Here is a 22,612-nt window from a genome sequence, read left to right on the forward strand (position 1 = left end):
GGGCCTTTCGTCTTGTTTTAAGGTGCAAAAAGTAGAGTAAATCACTCACATGTTTCCTATTAAACATGTTTTTCTTCACTTTAATCTTTAAGTGTCTGTTTTACAGAGGAGCGCTGTTGTACTTTTGTAATGCATTGTATTTGGTTTTAATGAAATGTATCTAGGCAAACTAACAAACTGACCGTGTTTAATCACAGTTGGGATACGCAGAGATGGACTATAATTAAAGAATTTGTTAAATTTGGACCTTATCTATCTGTCCTCCTATTATCTTGTTGTAGATTCCTGCAAAACTAATCAAGCTATTCTTTTTTTTCTAGTGAATGTACTGTAAAAAGCTATCTAAGCTGGATTCAAAATGAAGCCAAAATTCAAATGAACAATATAGCAAGGCTATTGAAAGATGGACGACTATAATCAAAGAATTTGGTTTCTGTGTTACCATAGTCCTCCCACTGTCTCGTTGCTTTTCTTGCTTCTCTGAGAAGTTGAAAGATTTATTAAAAAAGCACAGAATGAAAGAAGAGCCAAACATGCCTCAATATTCCAAGAGATCAGCACACATAAAACTCTGAGCTACAAAGCAAAACTAACAAACCTTTTCATTGCCTTCTGCTCTGTTTTACGAACTGTTTTTTTTCCCAGTGGACCACAAACATGGCCAAACCCTGCAGGCAAAACAGTGGTCTGATCAGCTCAGATGGGAATGCGAAGGGTTAAGGTCTGTTCCATAAACTCCCACTTAAGGATCTCCTCTGGCAGCCTGTGGTGGGGCTTAAAATCCCGATTTGACAGATCACATTTTACTCACAGGCACCAAGAAAATAGCCAACCACTGCCTGCATTGCGCTTCTGCTATTTAACGTGGCAGAACACATCCCAGAGTCTTTAGATACAATGGGGACGAGGCTGCGAATGCTCATATCAGCAGTCATATTTGCATCATGGGTGCTCTCAGCATCTGGTGCACACTATCACACTCACAGGCATCACAGACTGGAGGATGTAGCACTTACTGAGGAAATCGATGTAAGGGCACAGAGGAATAAGGTACATTTTGTATTTTTATGCCATGATTAATTGTTATTTTACACAAGGGCTGAAAGAACTGATTATTTAGAAATGGGTTTGTTTTTGTCTACTGCTTGTCAAATTTATATATGCTTTTTTAAAATTTTGGGTTAATTTGATTTCATTTGTATTTAGCTTAATTGAACTTGTTCCCATTTCAACATTTAACTAAACCATATATGACATTAAATCTAATGCAATATGTAAAATGTATATTTACCAAAAATTATATCCATTATAATTAAAAATCACCTACAATAAATAAGATATAAAATGCAATAAATAAATTATATATATATATGCATATGTAAACATAAACATAAAATGTTTTTGCGTGTGTACTGTATATATACATAAATATACACACACACACACACATATATATATATAAACATATAATATATAATATAAAAACTAACCAACTAAAATCATGTCACTAAATATTTAGTACCAAGATTATTATTTACAGCATTGCAACTGATTTTAAAATATATATATATATTTTTTTTATTTCAATTAATACTGTACAATGTAACTAATGATTCAAAACTACATCTTTATTCACATTTCCAGTAAGCTAAGTTATTTTTTTAAATGTTTTTGCTTTAGCTTAACTAAATTACATCCCACATTTACAGGTCTACATATGTTACATTTCCACCATTAAACCAGATTACTTCCGTACTCTGACGGTTTTGAAACCGTACAGTTTTGTTCAAATAAACAAAACTCAACAGCTCTCCGGCAATGTGTGGAAGCTCTCTGATTACTCAGCAATCTGTTCTGGATGAGTTCCCTCAGGCTCAAATTCTCCCACCCACAGCTTTACGCTAACTCATGGGGTCAGACACCGTCAGGGTGATTTAACAGATGCCTGAAGACACACAGGTCCAAACAGATGCTCGTCTCAACAAACCAAAAGAGATAACAGTTATTCATGAACAGGATGTAAAATAGTAGTTTTCTCACCCTCATGTTATTACAAACCCTCATGTTATGACTTTCTTTCATCCATGAAACACAAAAGATGTTTTCCATGCATCGATAGCGAACAGGGATTAAAGCTTCCAATCTTTAAAAAGATTCTAAAAGCCTAAAAAGTGTCATAAATAGTTCCCTTACAACTCATGTGCTTTATTTCACGTCTTCTGATACAATAATAGAGATTTTTCCGTGATGAAAAGATACAAATTCAAGTCATTATTCAGAACATTTTATTCAGTCTTTAGCACTTGAAAAAAGAGCCATGTTTTTGAATGCTACTCAACGATCCAGACGCAACGGTAAACAGTTCACTAGAGGGGAATATTGTCAGTGAATAAGATAAATGTCTTTTTTTCATGTAAAGCTCACAAAATGGCTACAATAGACTTTAAAAAAAAGCTCCCTCTTTTTATTTTTATGAAACTTAATGACTTCAGTTATCCTTTATTGTATCTGATTACGCAAGACGTTCTCCGTCCATGAGAATTCCTCCTTTTGTAGTCTACAGAAGAAAGTCATACAGATATGGAAGCTTGTTTCCGCTACTGAATAAAAATATAAAAGGTAATTGCGACTTTTTATCTCGCAATTCGGACTTTCTGACTTTTTTTTTAGTTCTAAAGTCAGAACTGTGAGATATAAACTCTACATTTAGAACACAATTCCAATTTTTCCTCAAAATGTTGAGTTTTTATATCTCGCTATGCTTTTTAGATATAAACTCGCAATAGTAAGAAAATAGTCTTTTGTTTCCCTCACAATTGCAAGTTTATATCTCACAAGTTTGAGAAAAGTTATCCGAGTTGTGAGGAAAATATCAGAATTGCAAGATATAACCATGCCATTGTGAGAAAATTACAGCTTTTACTTTGTAGCGGAAACAGGCTTCCATATACAGGTTTGCATATGGAATAAAAAATAAAAGGTAATTGCGACTTTTTATCTCACAATTCTGACTTTTTTCTTGCAATACATACTTTTTCTCAGAATTGTGAGATATAAGATATGTGAGATATTGAGAGTTATAAAGTCAGATTCTGAGAGGGAAAAAGACTGATATTTTCTCATAATTGCGAGTTTATATCTCAAAATTCGGACTTTTTTCGCAACTTCTGACTTTTATTTGCAATTGCGAGAATAAAATGCAATAATTCAGTGGCGGAAACAGGCTTCCATAGGTTTGAAACAACATTACAACAGAAAATGTATCTTTGAGCAAACTTTTTGTTTGACATTAATGCAAAAGTTGGGAAGCTTTTAAAAAAAAATACAAAATGTCCAACCTGAATGTGGCATTCTTGTCAAAAAACCAAATGTACCAACTAATGAAGCCATTTTACAGAGAGCGACAGATGACAGCAACGCCCTTCTGCCTGCCGACGCCCCCGATGACTCTGGCACAATGCCACCAGTAGGAGACCCTTCAGGTAACAAACAACTGACGCCTGGTCAACTGTCTATAAGGAATGAGTGAAGGAGCTCTTTTTAAAAACCACATGTTGCTCACAAGAGCCTTTATTTGTTCATGAGCTATGTCTATGGGAGTGGGAAGTGGCAAAGAAAAGAAGCAATGTGTGTTTGCCTATCCACCTATAGTTTCATTAACTTACCTGTTTTTAATAAAATCTTGTACATGTTCCAGACCTTCCAACTTGTCTGCTGTGTGTGTGTCTAACTGGATCGGTCTACTGCGAGGAGGTCGACCCAGATATGACATCTGTGCCTGCTCTGCCAAAGGAGACAAACTACCTCTACGCTCGGTACAACAAGATAAAAAAGATAACAGCCAAAGATTTCGGCGATATCGGTGAGTTCTTCCTGACTCGACTTGCTCTGGCATTCTCGTTGACCGCCCTTTTCTGTTGGGGGAACAAATGCAATTCTTGTGGACAGGATAAGGGATCACCCTAAAGGAGAGCAGGAGGCAAACAGCTGCTTCTTTTCAGAAACAACCCAGAATCCATTTCACCCAAAAGATTTCCAAATGTTAAGGGACATGATATACAAACCACAATGCCGTTGCATAAAGACATTGATCACATTTCTGAACCACAACATCCTTCAAAACATGCGTGCTGACAAAAACTCGCACATGTGTTAAACTACTCTGTTTGCAGCAGTGCCTCATGGGTACAAACAAAGTTAGCTAGAGGGAGAAGTAAGAGCTTTCAGGGGCCTCATGCATCAAAGGCTTTCAAAACACTATAATATTGTCTTGTTAACCAAAATGAACAGAAAACCACCATAACTAACAAACAGACGCGCTCTATACTGCCAAAATGTATTTGTTGAATATATATAGGATATGCACACACACACGAATTGTGTCATTTCTGAGCCAAATTGTCCAGGTGATTAACATACGTTGCTTAACCTTCACATTATCAATTTAATGCTCTTTTGTCCATTTCCATTCATCTACTGTAGTGACTCTGAAGAGAATCGACTTCACTGGAAACATCATTTCTGAGATTGAAGACGGTGCGTTTGCTAAGCTTACCATGCTAGAGGAGCTCTCGCTAGCCGAAAACCAGCTGGTCAAGTTACCAATTCTACCGGCGAAATTAGTCTCCTTCAATGCGAATCACAACAAACTGAGGACCAAAGGAATCAAGTCAAATGCTTTCAAGGTAAAGAGCCACAATTTACACTACCTGTTTGAAAACACTACTAGCCAACCCACAACCTTTTGGTTTCAGGCTTGCAACTTTTTTTTTTTTTTTTTTTTTTGATGTTCTGAAGTGACTTTTTATCTTCTATGAGGAACACCTTTCTGAATTGAATTAAGACAAGACAAAAACAGCCTTAGAATTCTGATCTTCTTTGCTTCCAGAAATTAAGCAAACTGTCACATCTGTATCTTGCTCACAATGAACTGGAGGCCGTTCCTTTCATTCCAGAGACTGTCCGCACACTTCACCTTCAGGTTAGGAAGTTGTTTTGCTTGCTAACACCGCACAAAAATCATACAAAAATGATTCCAAAACCCACAGCATCTCAGCAAAGAACTCTAAACCTCTCTACTGCTGTGTTTTCAGAACAATAACATTTCAAGCGTGACCGTGGACACCTTCTGCAAAAGTAACAACACATACTACATCCGCCCCAACATGAACGAGATCCGTATGGATGGAAATCCCGTCATCCTCGGCCAGTACCCCACCAGTTTCATATGCCTGCAGTCTCTGCCAATTGGGCGATACTAATGAAAACTGAACCAAAGGTACTCCGCAGTGAGAAGTCCTTGGATGGCCAATGATGATGGCTAAAACCAAGAGGCATAAATCATTCAATCTCCTGGTGCCTGAGCACAGACGATTGTACAAAAAGTTAATACCACGAGAATCTGTATTATACATCTAATTATGTAACAGCTGCCCAAACACTTTGATTTCCTTTTGATATTGACTTTGTAGATGAACCTAAACCACAAGTCTTTGAAATAATAACTTTATATCCATTGTAAATAACCACTGGAGGCTACTGCTGAGTAAAATGTGAGATCATGAAAAGCTGCAGTCAAGCTTCTAGTATTCCTCAGAACTCTGTGAATTTCTGACACTTTCTAGTACTGTTAAAATGTCTTACTTTGGCTGAAATTAAGATGCCTGCTAAGTTAAATAGAGGGCGAGGAACTCATTCCAAGTTCCAAGTCACTGACCTTTCCCAGCTGACTTTTACTCTAATATTTTAAATATTATTTATATGCTAAATTTGTAATTACTACCTATGTGTGAATTAAACATGAATAGACTGTACAGTAAAACATTGTATGAAATCAACATGTAATGTTCACTTTAGTTGTTCAAATACACTTTTTTTCTAAAAACTTGTGACTGGTTTGCTTTTATCTTTTATAACAACTATGTCAGACAGCAGTTAAAGCAAAGAAAAAAATGCAGTTCCATAAAGAGATCAAAACAACTGTCTGCAAATTGAAAACCAATCAAACCCAAAGATTGTGCATGCAGAAAGTTCTGGAAAAAGTGGGGTAATATTGTTCCATTTAACTGGCCAAATTGGCAGCCATTACAGCACAATGGTCCAAGCAAATAATGGAATGTTTTTCATACTGACTCAAAGGCTTCGTTCCCAAACTTTCACTGCCATCGAGTCATGGAATTTGTTCCCAATCTAGCATCCAGCAATCTTTCTCATACTTATGAAAATCTTATGATACGTGCATATTAGGAGGATCTACGAATAAAAACCTTATAAGATGATAAATAAAAATGGAGAACTTAGTTATTCCAGGTAGAATCTTTGAAATTTATATTTTTCTCAAAGAAATTAATCTAAGACATCAGGTGTCTTTGTTTTGGCTAGACATTGGTCTAGATAATCATATTTCTTCTACAACTTATGTAAGGAATAATTGACGACGGGCCGTTGAATTATTAGAAAAATAATGCACACCCGAGGTGGTGATGCCGTTACACCTCGGGTGTGCATTATTTTTCTAATAATTCAACGGTCCGGAGTCAATTATTCCACTTATACTACGGTTGCCACACCTCAAGACATCGATCAGATTATATATTTCAAGGGATTCGTCCGGTTTTTCTACTTAAATCGCTATTGTGAGTAGGATTATTTCTTCCGCATCTCATCCAACGACTCTTTTGCTAGTTCCAAAACGTCATTTTAAAGCTGGCAATGGAGGCTTGAGCCGTTGATAGCAGACTAATGCAGTTAATAATGAAGTTATTAGAAAGAGAGCGAGAGAGACAGAGACACAGAGAAAGAGAAACAGAGAGAGAGAGAGAGAGAGAGAGAGCTTGTATGAATTAGGCTACCTCTGTGTGTCCCTCAACAGTGTTCTGAAGCACCGTCTCTAAACTGTAAGTCTGCTTTAAGATGCAGCGCTGTTATTACCTCGCTAGTGAGAAATGTCATGTGTAGCCTTTAAGTTGCTACACTAGGCTAACTGATAAAATCGTCAGGGCAGCGCTGACAACGATGCGAAGTGATATGGAACTGTAATGCGGTCAAGAAAGCTGCCTGGAACTACGTTCGCCGTGCGTTTCCCTGAAAATAATTGCACACCTCAGAACGTTCGTCAGCCAATCAGATTCAAGCATTCAACGGCCCCGTAGTATAATACAGTATAACAGTCCCCCTGTAGTCAAAAATTTCCCCCTTAAAACTCATCTTTGATCATCAAAATTATATATTTAAAAGTTTTTTTCTTCTGAAAATAATTTTCTCATACCTTAAAATAGCTCGAATGTAACTACACCCTTGCCTCGTTTACTATACGCAGATCTATGAATACGCAAATTAGCCCCGCCTCCACTCAGTCACACCAGCCAGGGCCTTCTGATGCACGGATAATGACTGCTAAAACTATGTTTTTAATAGTGGACAACTACAGTGGATACTGTAAAATGTGTTAAAGTTACTTACTTGACAATATTGTGTGCCTTGAAGACTCGAATGCAGCCAAGTTTGTGATTCTAATTTGCTAACAGGGGAGAAGTTAGCAGTTCTAGAATGACGTTAAACCATGGCTTCATAAGTTTTTTGCTTTATTTTATATTTGGTTTTGTGCTTCTAATATTGGTATTTTTTGCATGCTAACTCTAGGCTAATTTTTACCTTGAGACAGCGGGGGGGTGTATGCCATGTTTGTACAAACGGAGAGAGGGAGGCATAATACATCACTGCTACATTATCACAATAACACTGGCTAAATAATTGTGCAAATATCAAATTAAACACTCTGTACTGATAAAACACAAGAAAAGTAAACTTACTGATTGATCTGCATGTTGGTTCTGCAAGGAATCTATCCCTTGACATGATTTTGTTTATTGAATTTTGTGACATAGCAAAAAAAAAAAAGGGCTGTTTCAAACTGCATTTCTGGGACAATTTTCGGGAAACTACTATTTTAAGGAGAAAATACTCAGCAATGGTGCTGATTAATGGATTGGCACAAGGTTTGTCTAAAAACATATATTAAAGACACCACACAGACAAATAAACAACATAAAAAGCTTGATTTTCACTACAGGAGGCTTTAACTTATTATATTACATGGCTCTTTGAAAGTTACATGAACAAAAAAGCCAAAATAGCATTACTCAAAATGCTTAAATTGAATACAAACTTAACAAAAAGCAACCAACTGGACAAATGGTGCCACCACCAATCACAGAAATTTAAACTGATTCCTCATTTTGGCACGTTTGTGTGTAGCAGCCACTGGAGTTTGATAAAAGTCATTACTTTCATGATCAATCATTGGTGTCATTTCTCAGTACTCTAGAATTGTATCCATGCATAGTTGGTTGAGGACCTTATTCCCTGCTTCTACTGCTGGTTACCTGAAAGTGATGAAATGTTTGACGCCTCTCTTCACATCTCTCAGAGAACGTCCTCAAGGTCCGGAAGAACAAGAGAAGATCTTTTGTGTCCTCCACTCTGCAAACAAAACAGTAGTTACATTAGTACCCCAGAAAACCCATCACTGTATTGCTCACTTTGGTAAATGATTCATTCTAATCGGTCTTATTTGATCAAAAACATGACAGGGAAATGTCATCCTTAATGTAAAATTCAGCCTACAATATAGAAGGATAAACTGTGTATTTGCGTTTAATCCCCTTCACAGACTGACGTTACGAGACATTGGGAGATTTTCCATAGATTTACTAGGAGCCCAGAAACTGTGGCACAGGACACAACTTTCCATGACTCTTGAGTCTTGTCTGTGAAAGGCCAGTGTTGTAATGAGTGATGGAAAAATGGTAAGTCTTTCAAAACTAAATGGATCCACTCCAAGAGTAAAAGACAGCAGCTTAATGGCAAGAGCTGGAGAAAAGGCTCCCTGAGAATATCTGAACACCAGACAATTAACGTACACCTTAACTTTTTTGGATTTGGGTGAGCTGAAAGTTTACAAACATTAATCAACCATCTGGTTTGACTGACGTCTTGCGCTGTTTAACAGAAACCACCGACAAATCACCCTCGCATTTTGTAATGTGGGCAATTTCCATCGTATACATTTCAGTTTTGTTGACTGGGGACCTTGAATCTGAAAAAGTCATTTTAAACCATGCTTTCCTAGAATGCTAACCAAATAAGTTTGACAGACTAAACATATCGAATGCCAGGATCGCTCTACAGACCGATTAATGGCAAATCAATGTTTGACTCCTTTGTATAATTTCACAAAATTTGTCCTTTCAGTTTTTCTCATTTGCCTGGTTAGGCTGCCAAGAACCTGTGGTAATATTATATCTAACTAATATTAGACGTAGAGGTTCCAAAAAACGAATTTATTATGTCTACCCGTGTGGTTGTGCTTCATTTCAAACTTCACACCCGTCAAAAATCAACACGTCAACAACAGAACAAAAGTTGTAAACATTAATGATAGCACAAAAACTCAAAGTTTTAGTACTTTAAAAATGTCTCCCCAGACATGCCTGAATCCACTTATGTACCTGACCACAATAGTGCTCAAAAAATTCTTCTTAAGTTTACATGAACCATAAAATGCGTCGTCCTGAGACGCAGAGACAACTCAGACTTATGCGAGAATCATTATCTCCAGTATTTTTCCGACTCTCTCGTGCCAGGACAGACTCTCAGACCAGACAATATGATCCAGATGTACATTCAGCGACCAGGAGACTGGCTGCACTTTAGAAACAGACCCAAACAAATTGCCGCCAAAACAGCAGCATTACTTCAAACTGTAATTTGTCATGCAAGCCCAAAAAATCCTGTGACTAAGTGGAACAACTGTAGGAGATTTTATATTGTGTCTTCAGAAAACAAAACTCGGAAATTTAAACAAATTCATTAGTATTTCAAACATATAAATATAATGCATTCACATTTAAAGTCATTTTTAATAGATTGAGAGAGCTACAGTGGTAACCAGAGGGTTGTTGGTTTGAATAGCTGGAAAAAAAGGTGAATTAATGGGATAGTTTACCTAAAAATTATAATTACCCCATGATTTACTCATCCTCAAGCCATCCTAGATGTATATGACTTTCTTCTTTCATCCAAATACAATCAGAGTTATATTAAAAAATGTCCTGGCTCTTCCAAGCTTTATAATGGCAGTGAATGGCTGTTGATATTCAATAGTCCAATAGAGTGCATTTTTCATTTTTGGGTAAACTATCCCTTTAACAGCTAGCGAGTACCATAAAGCTACAGATACTGTATGACATGAAAGGATAACACTTGCACCTGGATAACAAATTGACCATAAGATCAATAGAAGTCACAGGTTCAGACCTCAGCTCTCTTTTTCTTCAAGTATATTGCAAGTATGCTGTACATGTACAACACATAATCTAAACAGCCTTAACTTTCTAATTATCTTGGCTGTGTTCTCTGTGGATTGCTGGATACGTCAACATCAAAAGGTGTTATTTTAATGGGACGTGGTGTGCTGTACTTGTTCAAGTAATAATAGAAGACAGAACTGTGCTTTAAACCACAGGAATGTTTACACTATAAACCAACAGATAAACCAAATAAATCTACCTAGGACAACGATGGCTTTCATCCCTGAGGTGTCTGGTGAAGTTGTACACACTGTCCTGCCTTACACAATCCAGAGTGACCTACAGGTGGTCCACATGTTCACTTTTTACAGTGCACACACTGTGGGGTGCTATTAGCTGTCAGTGACTTGCTGGTGCCATTTGTTGACAGTTTAATGAGCGGGATATATTACGGACCGCCACCACAGCACTTTTAAACATTAAATCCACACATCATTATGTTGGGTGCTGTGTTCTTCTGGCCTCAAATGACAAGCTCATTACAGCACAAGCACAGCAACCGTCTATAGCTTGCCTTGAAGCTGTTCTGTAGGAGCTTTACCACAAAAATATAACTAAATAGAATGGAACAGAACAAAAAATACAATAAAACAGAACAGAATACAGCAACAGAAGACAATAGAATAGAACAAAGCAGTACAGACACAACAGAACCAAGAGAACAAATCATACTAGGGCTGGACAATAATTCAATATCAATACGTGTCGCGATATAATGTTTTTCAATAATGGTGATATGATTATTTTTAAACACATTTCTGATATTTTGATATACATTACCAGTGTTTCCCATACATTGATTTATTTGTGGCATTTGACTTCATTGAAAAAACATGAGCACTGCACGTTTCGAAATCAAAATGCGGCGTGGGTGTTTTATATGAATGTAGCTCTGAAGGAAACCGACTGTCTTTAGAAAAGTTTTGATGGCATTTTCATTTTATCTGATAAAGTTGCGTTCATGAGCGGACTTGCTTAGATTACAGCCATTACTGTGGAAACCGCTAATTCTATCGCTCTGATAGCGCCTCCTACTGGCAGAGAATCAGTTTGCATTTTCAGTACGCCCATCTCCAGGAGATAGATATAAACGGAGGTCGGAGCCAGCTCCAAATGGGCAGGTCAGCTCCAAATGGGTTGGGCCTTGTTAATATGGCCTACACCAAACCTAACCCTAAACCTACCCTCCCTCTTTGAGCTGTCCCAACCTACTTGCGGCATAATTCCCTCCCACTTGGAGGTTAGTCTTTCCCACTTGGAGGTCTCCGGGCTGCAGCGATATATACTTGATCTCCAGAAACATTTGTTTGCTGTTAAATTTTTTGTTTTCTGCAGCAACTCAGAGCACTTTTCATACTCTTTATCCTGGCTGAAGTACATTTGTTCCAATTTATAAGAATAATCCGCCTACGCTACCAGTCAAAAGTTTTTGAACAGTACAATTTTTAATGTTATTTTGTGGGGGGTGGCATGGTTCGCAGAAAAAAATCGAACCGTACGGTTCTCCACACACGGTTCGGCACGCGCTAGGACCACAGTTCAACTTTGGTTTGTTATAAATAACACATAAAACAAACAGGGTTTGGATAATGTATGTTTCTGTTAATGGAAGCACATTCTGGCTTCCCAGTACATTACAATAACAGCGATGGAAAAAAAACAATACAACAACAACAAAAATAAAAAAATTGGACAAACCATTCACTCTTGTTCAATGCCGTATGCTGGAATATGAGCAGTCATCAATTCAGTCATCACCCAGGTGCTGGCACGCACAGGTGAGACCTGAACAGCACATGTTGATATCTGCGTTTAATGTTGATATCTTACTCATGTAAGCTTTACCAGTTTAAACATTTAAGAGCCAGAGGATGCGAGCTTGCGCACGCAGTGAAAAGATTTGTGCGTGCATTCATCAGAAGCACGCAAACCCGTGCCTCAGAACGCGCACAAATATTAAGCTCTCTCTGAAGTATTGCGTTTGAATGGACAGATTTGACACAAAATTGTGTCAAAATGCCCATCTTGGTAAGTATCCTATAGCAGACATAGCCGGCTGAATGTACTGGATCAGTGCATTCTCTTAAAGTTACAGCACTTTTTAATATTAATCAAACAGCAACAACAAAGAAATCACTCACTGCTCTTGACTGAATTGCTTTTGTAACTTTAATAAAGATGAATCTTTAATTTATAGAGTCAAATATGCAATGCTGTTTTACATTTGATTACTTTATTCAATTTCTGTACCTATAAACTAATGTTATAGACCTACCTAAAAAAAAAATTAAAAAAACTGAAATTCATTATTTTATTTGTATCTTTACTCTATTGTATTTTTATTTGTGCTGTTGCTTGTAGTTAGATTATTCTTATTTTCTTTATTTTTATTTGACAGTATAGTTTTTCCCTAAACATACCGAACCGTACCGAAACCGCGATACAAACCGAACCGTGAAAAAGTTGAACCGTTCCACCCCTATTATTTTGTTGTTTTTTTTTTTTTTAAGACTTCTCTTGTTTAGAATTGTTTATTTGATCCAAAATACAGCAAAAACAGTAAAGTTTTGAAATATTTTTACTATTTAAAAAACTGCTTTTTATTTGAATATATTTTAGAATGTAATTTATTCCTGTGATCAAAGCTGAATTTTCAGCATCATTAATCTAGTCTTCAGTGTTACATGATCCTTCAGAAATCATTCTAATATGCTGATTATCAATATTTAAAACAGTTGAGTACATTTTTTTCAGGATTGTTTGATGAATAAAAAGATCTCAAGACCAGCATATATCTGAAATAAAAAGCTTTTGTAACATTATTTCAGTTTAATGTTTTTTTTTTTTTATTGTTTTTTTTTTTGGGGGGGGGGGGGGGGGGAAGAAATTATCGAAATTAATACTTTTATTTAGCAAGGATGCTTTAAATTTATCAAAAGTGATGATAAAGACATTTATAATGTTAAAAATATTTTTAAATTGATTTCTATTTCAGATAAATGCTGTTCTTCTGAACTTTCTATCCATCAAAGAAACCTGAAAAAATTCTACTTTTTGAGCAGCAAATCAGAATATTAGAAAGATTTCTGAAGGATCATGTGACTGGAGTAATGATGCTAAAAATTCAGCTTTGAAATCACAGAAATAACTTACATTTGAAAACATTTTCACATAGAAAACAGTTATTTTTAAATAAATTTAAAATAAAATTTATAGTAAAAATTTCAAAATGTTACTGTTTTTGCTGTATTTTGTATCAAATGAATGCAAGCTTGGTGAGCAGAAGAGAATTCTTTAAAAGACATAAAAATCGTACTGTTAAAAACCTTTTGACTGGTAGTGTATGTTAGCCCATAGTTTGAAGTTACAGATATTAAATTTAATATGGTGATTCTGAGGTGTTTATTTGACAGTGATTTCACATTTCTTGTTCGCATGAAGGCTAAAACAAATAAAAGGTGAACATTAATTTATTTGTGCAGTTTGTTTTTTTTTTACCTAAAATATTATATAGTTTTATAGGAGAAGGTTTCATAGACTTGGCAAATTAATTTTTCATAAGTTTGTAGGTACAGACATCTGTTATGGGCATTCTTGGCAGTTTTATGAGGCTTTTTTTTTTTTTATAGCGTTCATATCGATATCGGAATTATAGCATTTCGACCAAAATTAAGAAATATGTTGTGATATAAATTTTGGCAAAGAGCAAAACAGAACAGAATAAAGAGCAGAATAGAATAGAAAACAGAAATTTGTAAAAACAGAACAGAAAAGATCACAACAGAATTAAACATAACTGGACAGAACAGAATAAGGCAGAATAAATCACAACAGAACAAAAAAGATCAGAACAGAATGCAATTGAACAACAGGAAACACAACAAAAGAGTACTATAAAACACTATAAAACGGGACATACAAAAATGGAATAGAATACAATAAAATATAGCAGAAAATAGAATACAACTGAGAAAAAAGAATAAACAGAACACAACAGAACAGAATTAAATCTTTCACAAATGATCTTCCTTCAAAGATGAAGCTACCCCAGATACGGACCACATGCCTAATGATCAGAGACATTTATTTGTTAATTTGGCTTGGACCACGAATAAACAAATCCTTCAGCTGCAAGTATAACAGAAATCCCTCAACCACATAAACAAAGCCCTTATTTGTCTAACAATGGAATATTTTTGAGGTTATATTGCATTTTGCTTGAATGCTGCCTCATATGAAAGCTTCTCAAGAGTACATTGCCGTCAGTCAATCAGCCAGCAGTGGGATCTAACCTGATCTCGCAACCCTTGTCAATCAGTCCTCAATGAGAAAACCAGACCTCTGTGGGAACTCTCCCACATTGCCTTGACAACAGCTGGTCAGGGTTCACTCAGCATCTTGCTAATGAGCCACACAGATACATTTATTTCCCTTATATGGAGTTCTGTTTGGATTTGTATCTTTTTACAAGACTAACATAAAGCAGAATGCTCTTCTTTGTTCTATGGTGTCTGGAAATTCAATTGCCTGATGTTTACTTACACTGTAGGTTTTATGTGGTGTAACCTATTGCGCAATCTGGATTTGCTCCCAAAGGGATTTCTGTTGATTCAATTATGCAAACAAGCAAGATACATCATTTCGTAAAGAGTACAAATTATCTGCTTACCTTTAAAAATAAATGTTAAAAATAATTGCATTAAAGGAATAGCTTGTCCAGAAATTTAAATTTACTCGCCCTCAGGCCATACAAGATGCAGAAGAGTTTGTTTTCTCTTTAGAACAGATTTGGAGAAATTTAGCAGTTTTACCAGTGGATCCTCTGCAGTGAATGGGTGCCGTCAGAATGAGAGTCCAAACAGCTGATCAAAACATAAAAATAATCCACAAGTAATTAACAGGACTCCAGGTAATTAGTTAACGTCTTGTGAAGCAGAAAAATGGGTCAGTGTTTCCCACATTTATTTGTGGCGACCTGCCACAACATCAACACTGACCGCCACAAACAGATTTTCCAAAAGGCTTTGACTTTGTTGAGTAAACATGACCTCTGTATGTTTCAAAGTTAAAAACGTGGCACGGTTGTTTTTATAATGTATCTTTGAAGGGAATATATATATATATATATATATTAGGGGTGCGCAGCGGAGCCATTATCTGTATCTGTGACAATCTCAAAATTATTTGTATCTATATCTGTATTCAAATGAATCCGGAAGTGGGCGTGGCTTAAACTGGAAGTCCGTCAAATTACGTGAAAATACAATTTTAAATGCAAATCTGTTCGATTCGTAGTTTTCATTTAACAAATATGCCTTGTATAACTAAAGAAATGATTATTTTTATTATAATTATAACTTTACAAATATTTTCAGTTTAAAACTTCAGAAAATTTAATAAAAAAATAACTTTATTCTCCTTGTTTTCCAGTGAAACCGTGTACAAATTTGTCAAGAGACAAGCATCCACAATCTTAAATAAGAGCACTAGTAGAAAAAAATAAATGGAAAGAAAGTGTTCAGTACTCATAGCAGAATGACAATAAAGCTCGCTTGAACTTGAAGTAACTTGGAGATCATGTATTGCTGGAGTCTGTGATCATTTACGAGTATTTTATCAACAGAGCGCAACAAATCATTTGGACCCTCCAGAAGCCTTGATCAAACCTCGCTTTTCTTCGTCTTGTATATAATTAAATGTGATGCCATTCACAAAAAAGGCTAATGTAATGCGTTTTTACAGTTGGATTTCGAAAAGGTTTGAAGTTTTTAGGATATTTTTGCGAGTTAGTTGATATAACTCCAGACAAAGCTCTGATTTCTGGGAGACGAGCATAGACCCCGACACGGCTATTGATTTGCGCTCATTTTATTCATATAGGCTAGTTTACACTCATTCACTTTACACATCCAGGCCCATAGCCAGCTATGAGGTCCAGACCTCCGTAAATGTTTCATGTTCAAAAATAAAATTTGAAAACATATGAAAAATTATTTAAAATCATGTCGCTGAATAAATTGATGTGGCTGACTCGCTGCAGCTGAGTGAACGAGCTTGGCGCAAATGCCGTCTCCACTCCGCTCCATCATGTTGCCAGATCTAGTTATTAGCGTCGCTGGACTTGTTTTAATACTAAATGTAACAAGAGTTAATAAAGTAATTAGGGCATTAATAAACTGGGAAGTTGAAGGTTGAGATTAGAGATTCTGTATCCTATTTGCAAAATACAAGATTTAAACTTATTTTGATGCATTTTTCAGGGGATTGGTTGTGTTTGTTTTTAGTAGCAATAATCCGGCACTGACAGGCAGCAAATCAAAAAAGGAGCGCGCGGATAGTTTATTGCTGAGGAGACCACATTCTTTAACGCAATGATCACCATGATATTATCTGTATGAAACTGTGTCAAAACATGCAGCAAACATGTGATTGTGTCTGCAGAATATTTTTTTCTGTTATTCGGATGAATTCGTTATTCGTTTTGAAGCCATTATCCATGCCTTTCCGAATAAGGTATTCGGCTTCGGACACATCCCTAATATATATATATATATATATATATATATATTTATTTCCCTCGAGGAAAATGCCGCTACACAGAGTGTAAGTCTGTGGGAAACACTGATGTGTGTGTGTGTAAGAATCCATCATTAAGGCATTTTAACCTAAAACTGTTGCTTCTCACCAAAATATGATCCATAATATGGCTTCCTCCAGTGAAAAAGTTCATCCCCTGTTTTCCCCTCAAATCAAAGTGCACCAGCATATTTGTTTAGAACTGTTTTCGCTTCTAAACTATGCTAGATCTGTGCATATCTCTCTCTTGATTCAGACAAGACAATTTTATCACTGGAGAAAGTAATATAATGGTAGTGGACTCGTATTTTAGCCAGAGAATGGTTAAAAATGAAAAACGTCTTAATGACAGATTTATTACAAACATAGAGATTTTTTACTTAACAAGATGTTAACTGCAGTGGTGTGGATTACTTGTGAATTATTGTGATGTTTTTAATCAGCTGTTTGGACGCTCATTCTGACGGCACCCATTCATTGGTGAGCAAGTGATGTGACGCTAAATTTCTCCAAATCTGAAGAAACAAACTCATCTTCATCTTGGATGGCCTGAAATTGAAATACAAACACACCATTGATATTAAGCAGTTACCAATCATCACTCTACCTGGACACAAATGCAGAGAAATCTTTGAATTCAACACCATCCACAACGATATTGAGCTCTGTAACTCTCCTGAGCAGTGCATCGTCCTCCTGTAATAAAACACTGAGAGTTAGACCAGATCATAAATAGATTATTAAATAGTCTTAAACTGAGCTGCATATATCTGTCATGAGACTGATGGTTTATGGGATTTCCTCTCTTCAGGAAAAATCTTTTTTGTTGAGAAGACTGGAGCACGAATCGGCATTTACTTCTTTAATAACTGTGTGCTTTAAATTTATTCTCAACTATTCTCATTGAATAGATTTTCAGTTTTACTCTGACTCAGCTTTAGATGTTCAAACACAAATAAACAATTTTTAAGAGTGCCATCAGTCACCAACCAACAATCATTTAATGCGACTATGTAAATATTTGTGCTAAGGAGGGCCCTCAAAGAGCTGGATTTATGCCTGTCATGAAAATTTCAGAGAAACAAGAAGAACTGGAATAACTATAAATGCCGAGTCTAATCTGTTAAAGAGACGTTTTAAGACTGGTGCACAAATCTCAGACGTTGAAAGGAAATGTCAAGGATAAAATGGAGACATGCTGCCCTCTAGTTTTGAGTATAAGAATAATCATCACAGTCTTCATCACTGGTTCTAATAACCATCATGGACTGTATAGAGTTTCAATTATTGTAGGTGATATTTTATGAGAATTTCAGCACTTAACCACATTTTCTTAAGAAAAAAATGAATGGCACTTTATAATATAAAACATGTCATGATGCTGATTCTCTTCAACATGCCACACGATTTGAGGCATTATACAAACTATACAGGGTTCAGGAATTAAACAAACCCCTAACCATATGAACGCCAAATCATAGCAAGCACTACTAAGAATTACAAAATAAAACCAAATAGTAAATGATTTACAGCATCTTAATATGAACTTTGTAAGTGTTAAGGCCATGGCCTGGTTGCAACAAACCCTGGCTACATGTTTGTGAGAAACAAATCCATCATTAAGGCATTTTAACTCCAAACCATTGCCTTTGGCCAAATAAAAAACTCCATAATCCATAATAACACTTCCTCCAGTGAAAAGTCCACATGCATATTTCTCTTCTAATTCAACAGACAACTTTTTCACTGGAGAAAGCATTAAGGATAGAGAACTAGTATTTAGCCATATACAGCTGTCTTAATGATGGATTTGTTTATTACAAACACAGCTTTTTGCTTCACAATTAAGGGACTGGAGTCATGTCGATTACTTGTGGATTATTGTGATGTTTTTATCAGCTGTTAGGACTCTCATTCTGACAGCACCCAGAGGATCTATTGGTGAGCAAATAATACATTTCTCCAAATCTGTTCCAAGAAACAAACTCATCTACATCTTTGATGGCCTGAAGTTGAGTAAATTTTAAAGGGGTCATATGACGTTGCTAAAAAGAACATTATTTTGTGTATTTGGTGTAATGCAATGTGTTTATGCAGTTTAAGGTTCAAAAAACACATTATTTTCCACATACTGTACATTATTGTTGCTCCTCTATGGCCCGTCTTTCTGAAACACGTTGACTTTTACAAAGCTCGTCGTTATGAGAAGCAAGGCGTGCTCTGATTGGCCAGCTATCCAGTGCATTGTGATTGGCCGAATACCTCAAGCGTGAGACGGAAATGTTACGTCCCTTACCGTGTTGTGATGCCGTGTCCCGGCGGGACGACACAAAAACAATAAAACCCATTATAAACGAGGCATTTGTTGCATCCAGTGGGGACATAATTACTGATTATAATGACTTATAAGGTCTTTTTACGTCGTGTAAACATTCCCATGTCTGCGTTTGTGATCGGAGAACCGACAAACAACAAGCACTACTCTACACAGCTCAAAACTTGCATTTGAATCATCAGTGGAAAATTCTTTAAATAAGAAAACGTACTTACAGGCTGTGAATCAGAAGCGCCAGACTGTCCTTGCAAAGTTGGAATTGCCCCACTTTATAGAAACAGCCTCTGAGCAAGCCAGCATTGTATGCTACTCTTCCAGGTTCAGGAAATAGTCCTCCGTAAAATGCGCTGCATACACTCTAATATTTGGGTTGAACTGTTCTGGAACAGTGTTGTAAACACAACTTAACCACTGATTCTAGTTGTGGAATCTTTTGTAAGCCCAAACAAAGTAGTTTCGCTATCACATCAAAACCCAATGTCTCCAGGACATGGCGCCGGCGGCAGCAACGATACTACAGCGAGAGTAATAGTTTCGCCTTCTTTCATTGCGTATACATTTGGGCAGTGTATTGCAAATCTCCCCACACCGTGACGTAGACATGTACACTTGAGTGTACTAGTGAATGAAAGATGGGTTCAAGTGTACTACAAATGGTAACTAAATACGTTTTTTTAAATACAAAGATAGTACGTTAAAAGAGCATTTTAGTTCATATTCATTGTGTCTCAAAATATCACAGTTGAGTAAACTTAGATGATCTCAAGTTTATCTTAAGAAGCACTAAAGGATCATTTTTAGTATATTAAGTACAAAATTAGTGCGCGTGTTTAAATGAGCCAACTGCTTGCAACACTCCAAAGAGAAATGAAAACTTGAAATCGCATCACATGACCCCTTTAAGCTAATTTTTATTTTTAGATTAACTATTCCTAAGAAAACCCCAAAACGTATAAAACAAATTATTACTAATGGTTTTCTTAACTTAACAGGTTTGCTGCAACCAGCTGCAGGGCTGTGAATATCTTAATTCCTAAAGCGCAGAATCCATATACACTCATCTGGCAGGAAAAATATCTCAAATGGCCTGTTTTGCAAAGAGTTATTCATTTGCATGCATTTTGAATGTACATGTTAATTTTAATAATTAATACTTGTGTTAATATTATTAAGTGTTCTGATCTCTGTTTGTTTTGTTATTGGCGTCCCCTAGTGGCGATTTGTTTTATTCAAGTAAAAAACATATACTGTTCAGCCATTTTATTATATAGCGTTTGAGAGAGCACACGAATGACATTCATCTCCAACCAAGCTTCATTTTGCTCTTGAAAAGGCATTGTCTGTAAGTTTTCTTAATAACAGTAATGTTATAAAATGTTAGTTAATTCTGGTCAAGGCATATGGTTATATATATATATATATATATATACACACAATCGTAATGTTGTTAAATACGTAGAAGTTTACACATTTGTACAGTTGTTTTTGCAGTTTTACACCGCTTCCATTAAATATGCCTGAAGACAACTCTGTTTTTTGGGTACTTTTTGGAGGAGTGTTTAGCTTACTGCATAGCTACTGTATGTACCTGCACACATAGCGAGGGCAGAAAAAAGAGCATGCATAGATATTTTGTTGCTTCTTTGTACCTGAATCTCAGTCACTGCAAATTCAACCTGGAACAAAAGTACACTGCAGTGACCTGCAAGTCTGAGCTGCTGTACCAGTTTTCTTTCACCTGAAAAAAAGAAAAAGAAAAACAGAAGTTAATAACCCTAATATACAACCTAATTTTTTTTATATATATAAGTATTTCATATATATTTTTTAATATAAATTATTTAATATTTAAAAGCAAATTTCAAAAGACTCACTTTTGTGCAATGTCTTCACAAAACACTCATTTAGAGCGATCCCGTTGATTTCTGTCTGTTGTCTGAGGGGTTTTTCCAGCTCTCTGACTTCTGTGATGAGCTTTGAAAGAGTGTGTTTTTGTGCTCCTCCTCTTTTCTCATAGACTGACTTTCTGAAAGAAAAATGTAATTCATTTTATACAGTCTTCAAGTAAAACAATGCGAATATGCTTTTTTGCGTCACTGTTCTACGCTGCTATATGACACTAGAACAAAATCCGTTGAAAGGTAGTCCATACTAACAGTTCCCGCTGCAGTCGATCTCCATGCTCTATGAAAATAGACCGTAAAGTCTCCTCCTGTTCAGCCTCCAGCATTTCAATTTCCTGCTGGAGCATCTGGATCTCTTCCTCGTATTTCTGCTCCATTATCTTCCTCAATCTACTAAAATACATATATAAAGAGATACATATATAAAAATAACTTCATATTCTACATCATATACCCAAAATTTGCCTAAATAATAACATTTGCATACCAGTATTGTTTTAATATGATGCAAAGGTTCTTTTTAATCAGCCTTAACTTTTTAACTTATCTAACCAATATATAGCATTTCAATAAAATATACAACAAACTAATTTCCCTGCACACATGAAAAAATACTATAGTAATTTGTAGTAAATACTATAGTGTTTTTGAACCATACTATAGTAAAGTACTTGAATTAATTTGTTGTGGTAATATAACAGTAGTATACTGTACTATGTTTTCTACAACTATAGGTTATGTTATGCCACAAATTCCACAATACACTAGTTTACTGTAGTAAACACTAAGTATACTACAGTATTTACTACAGTTAATCAGGTCACTATAGTACAGTATGCTGTAGCATTCATTAACAAATTGCTGTAAATACTATAATATAATATACAGTATAATACACTTTACTATAGTATGGTTAAAAAAACACTATAGTATTTTTTCACGTGTGCTGTCATTACACTCTGTAGGAGATTCATATCATAAACGCTTTAATAAATGATCACAAACCGACAGATTATCCTAACAGCTGTCCATATGTTATATGTTATTACTTTATATAGTTTCAAAACGATATTTTGAGTGTAAGTTAAATCAGATGAGCTCGATTTAACGAATCAAACCATCAAGAAGACAAGGTCAAAAAAAATCTAAAGTTGTAATATGTATTTTATTTTCTTATATGGATTTGTGTAGAACTTATATCAAGCTTAAAATCCAATGTTTGAAGGAATACACTTACTTTAATGTTCTTCTGAAGGTAAATACTGCGATTCTGATTTCAAGTAAAATCCCGCGTCAACACGGAACGTACCACATGAGAACTGCAGGGGTGAACCATTTCCAAAAACACCCTAAAACATTTGAATGCTCATCTAAAAAGCCTTGTTATGAAGTGGCGTGTTTATAAACATATTCATCTCTGCGTATGA

General features: G+C 35.8%; 2 protein-coding genes across 4 annotated transcripts in view; one reads left to right on the plus strand and one right to left on the minus strand.

Annotated features, from left to right (window-relative positions):
• LOC306875424 (centromere protein P) overlaps nt 1-22,519 on the minus strand; it is a 65,340-nt gene extending 42,821 nt beyond the window's left edge. The window contains exons 1-6 of one of the 2 annotated variants that reach the window (XM_079425963.1): nt 22,423-22,519; nt 21,438-21,578; nt 21,156-21,307; nt 20,931-21,019; nt 17,554-17,642; nt 8,385-8,481 (exon numbers count right to left, since the gene is read on the minus strand). In XM_079425963.1, the coding sequence (XP_079282089.1) occupies nt 8,385-8,481; nt 17,554-17,642; nt 20,931-21,019; nt 21,156-21,307; nt 21,438-21,562 (552 nt within the window). In that variant the 5' untranslated portion in view covers nt 21,563-21,578; nt 22,423-22,519. Of the gene's footprint in view, nt 1-8,384; nt 8,482-17,553; nt 17,643-20,930; nt 21,020-21,155; nt 21,308-21,437; nt 21,690-22,422 lie in introns of those variants that run through there. The other variant, XM_079425962.1, reaches the window with a different exon arrangement.
• Nucleotides 761-5,888, plus strand: LOC306875512 (mimecan-like). Of its 2 annotated transcripts, none has more exons than XM_079426140.1 (6): nt 761-1,050; nt 3,398-3,482; nt 3,698-3,862; nt 4,483-4,685; nt 4,889-4,981; nt 5,094-5,888. In XM_079426140.1, the coding sequence occupies exons 1-6, from the start codon at nt 898-900 to the stop codon at nt 5,259-5,261; spliced, it is 867 nt and encodes a 288-aa protein (XP_079282266.1). In that variant the 5' UTR covers nt 761-897; the 3' UTR covers nt 5,262-5,888. The 2 variants fall into 2 exon arrangements, with proteins under 2 accessions (XP_079282266.1, XP_079282267.1); XM_079426141.1 differs by having other exon boundaries at nt 850-1,029; nt 5,094-5,879.
• Nucleotides 22,520-22,612: the final 93 nt, after the last annotated feature.

Source organism: Barbus barbus (assembly GCF_936440315.1).
Source record: "Barbus barbus genome assembly, chromosome: 9".
NCBI classification, from domain to species: Eukaryota; Metazoa; Chordata; class Actinopteri; order Cypriniformes; family Cyprinidae; genus Barbus; species Barbus barbus.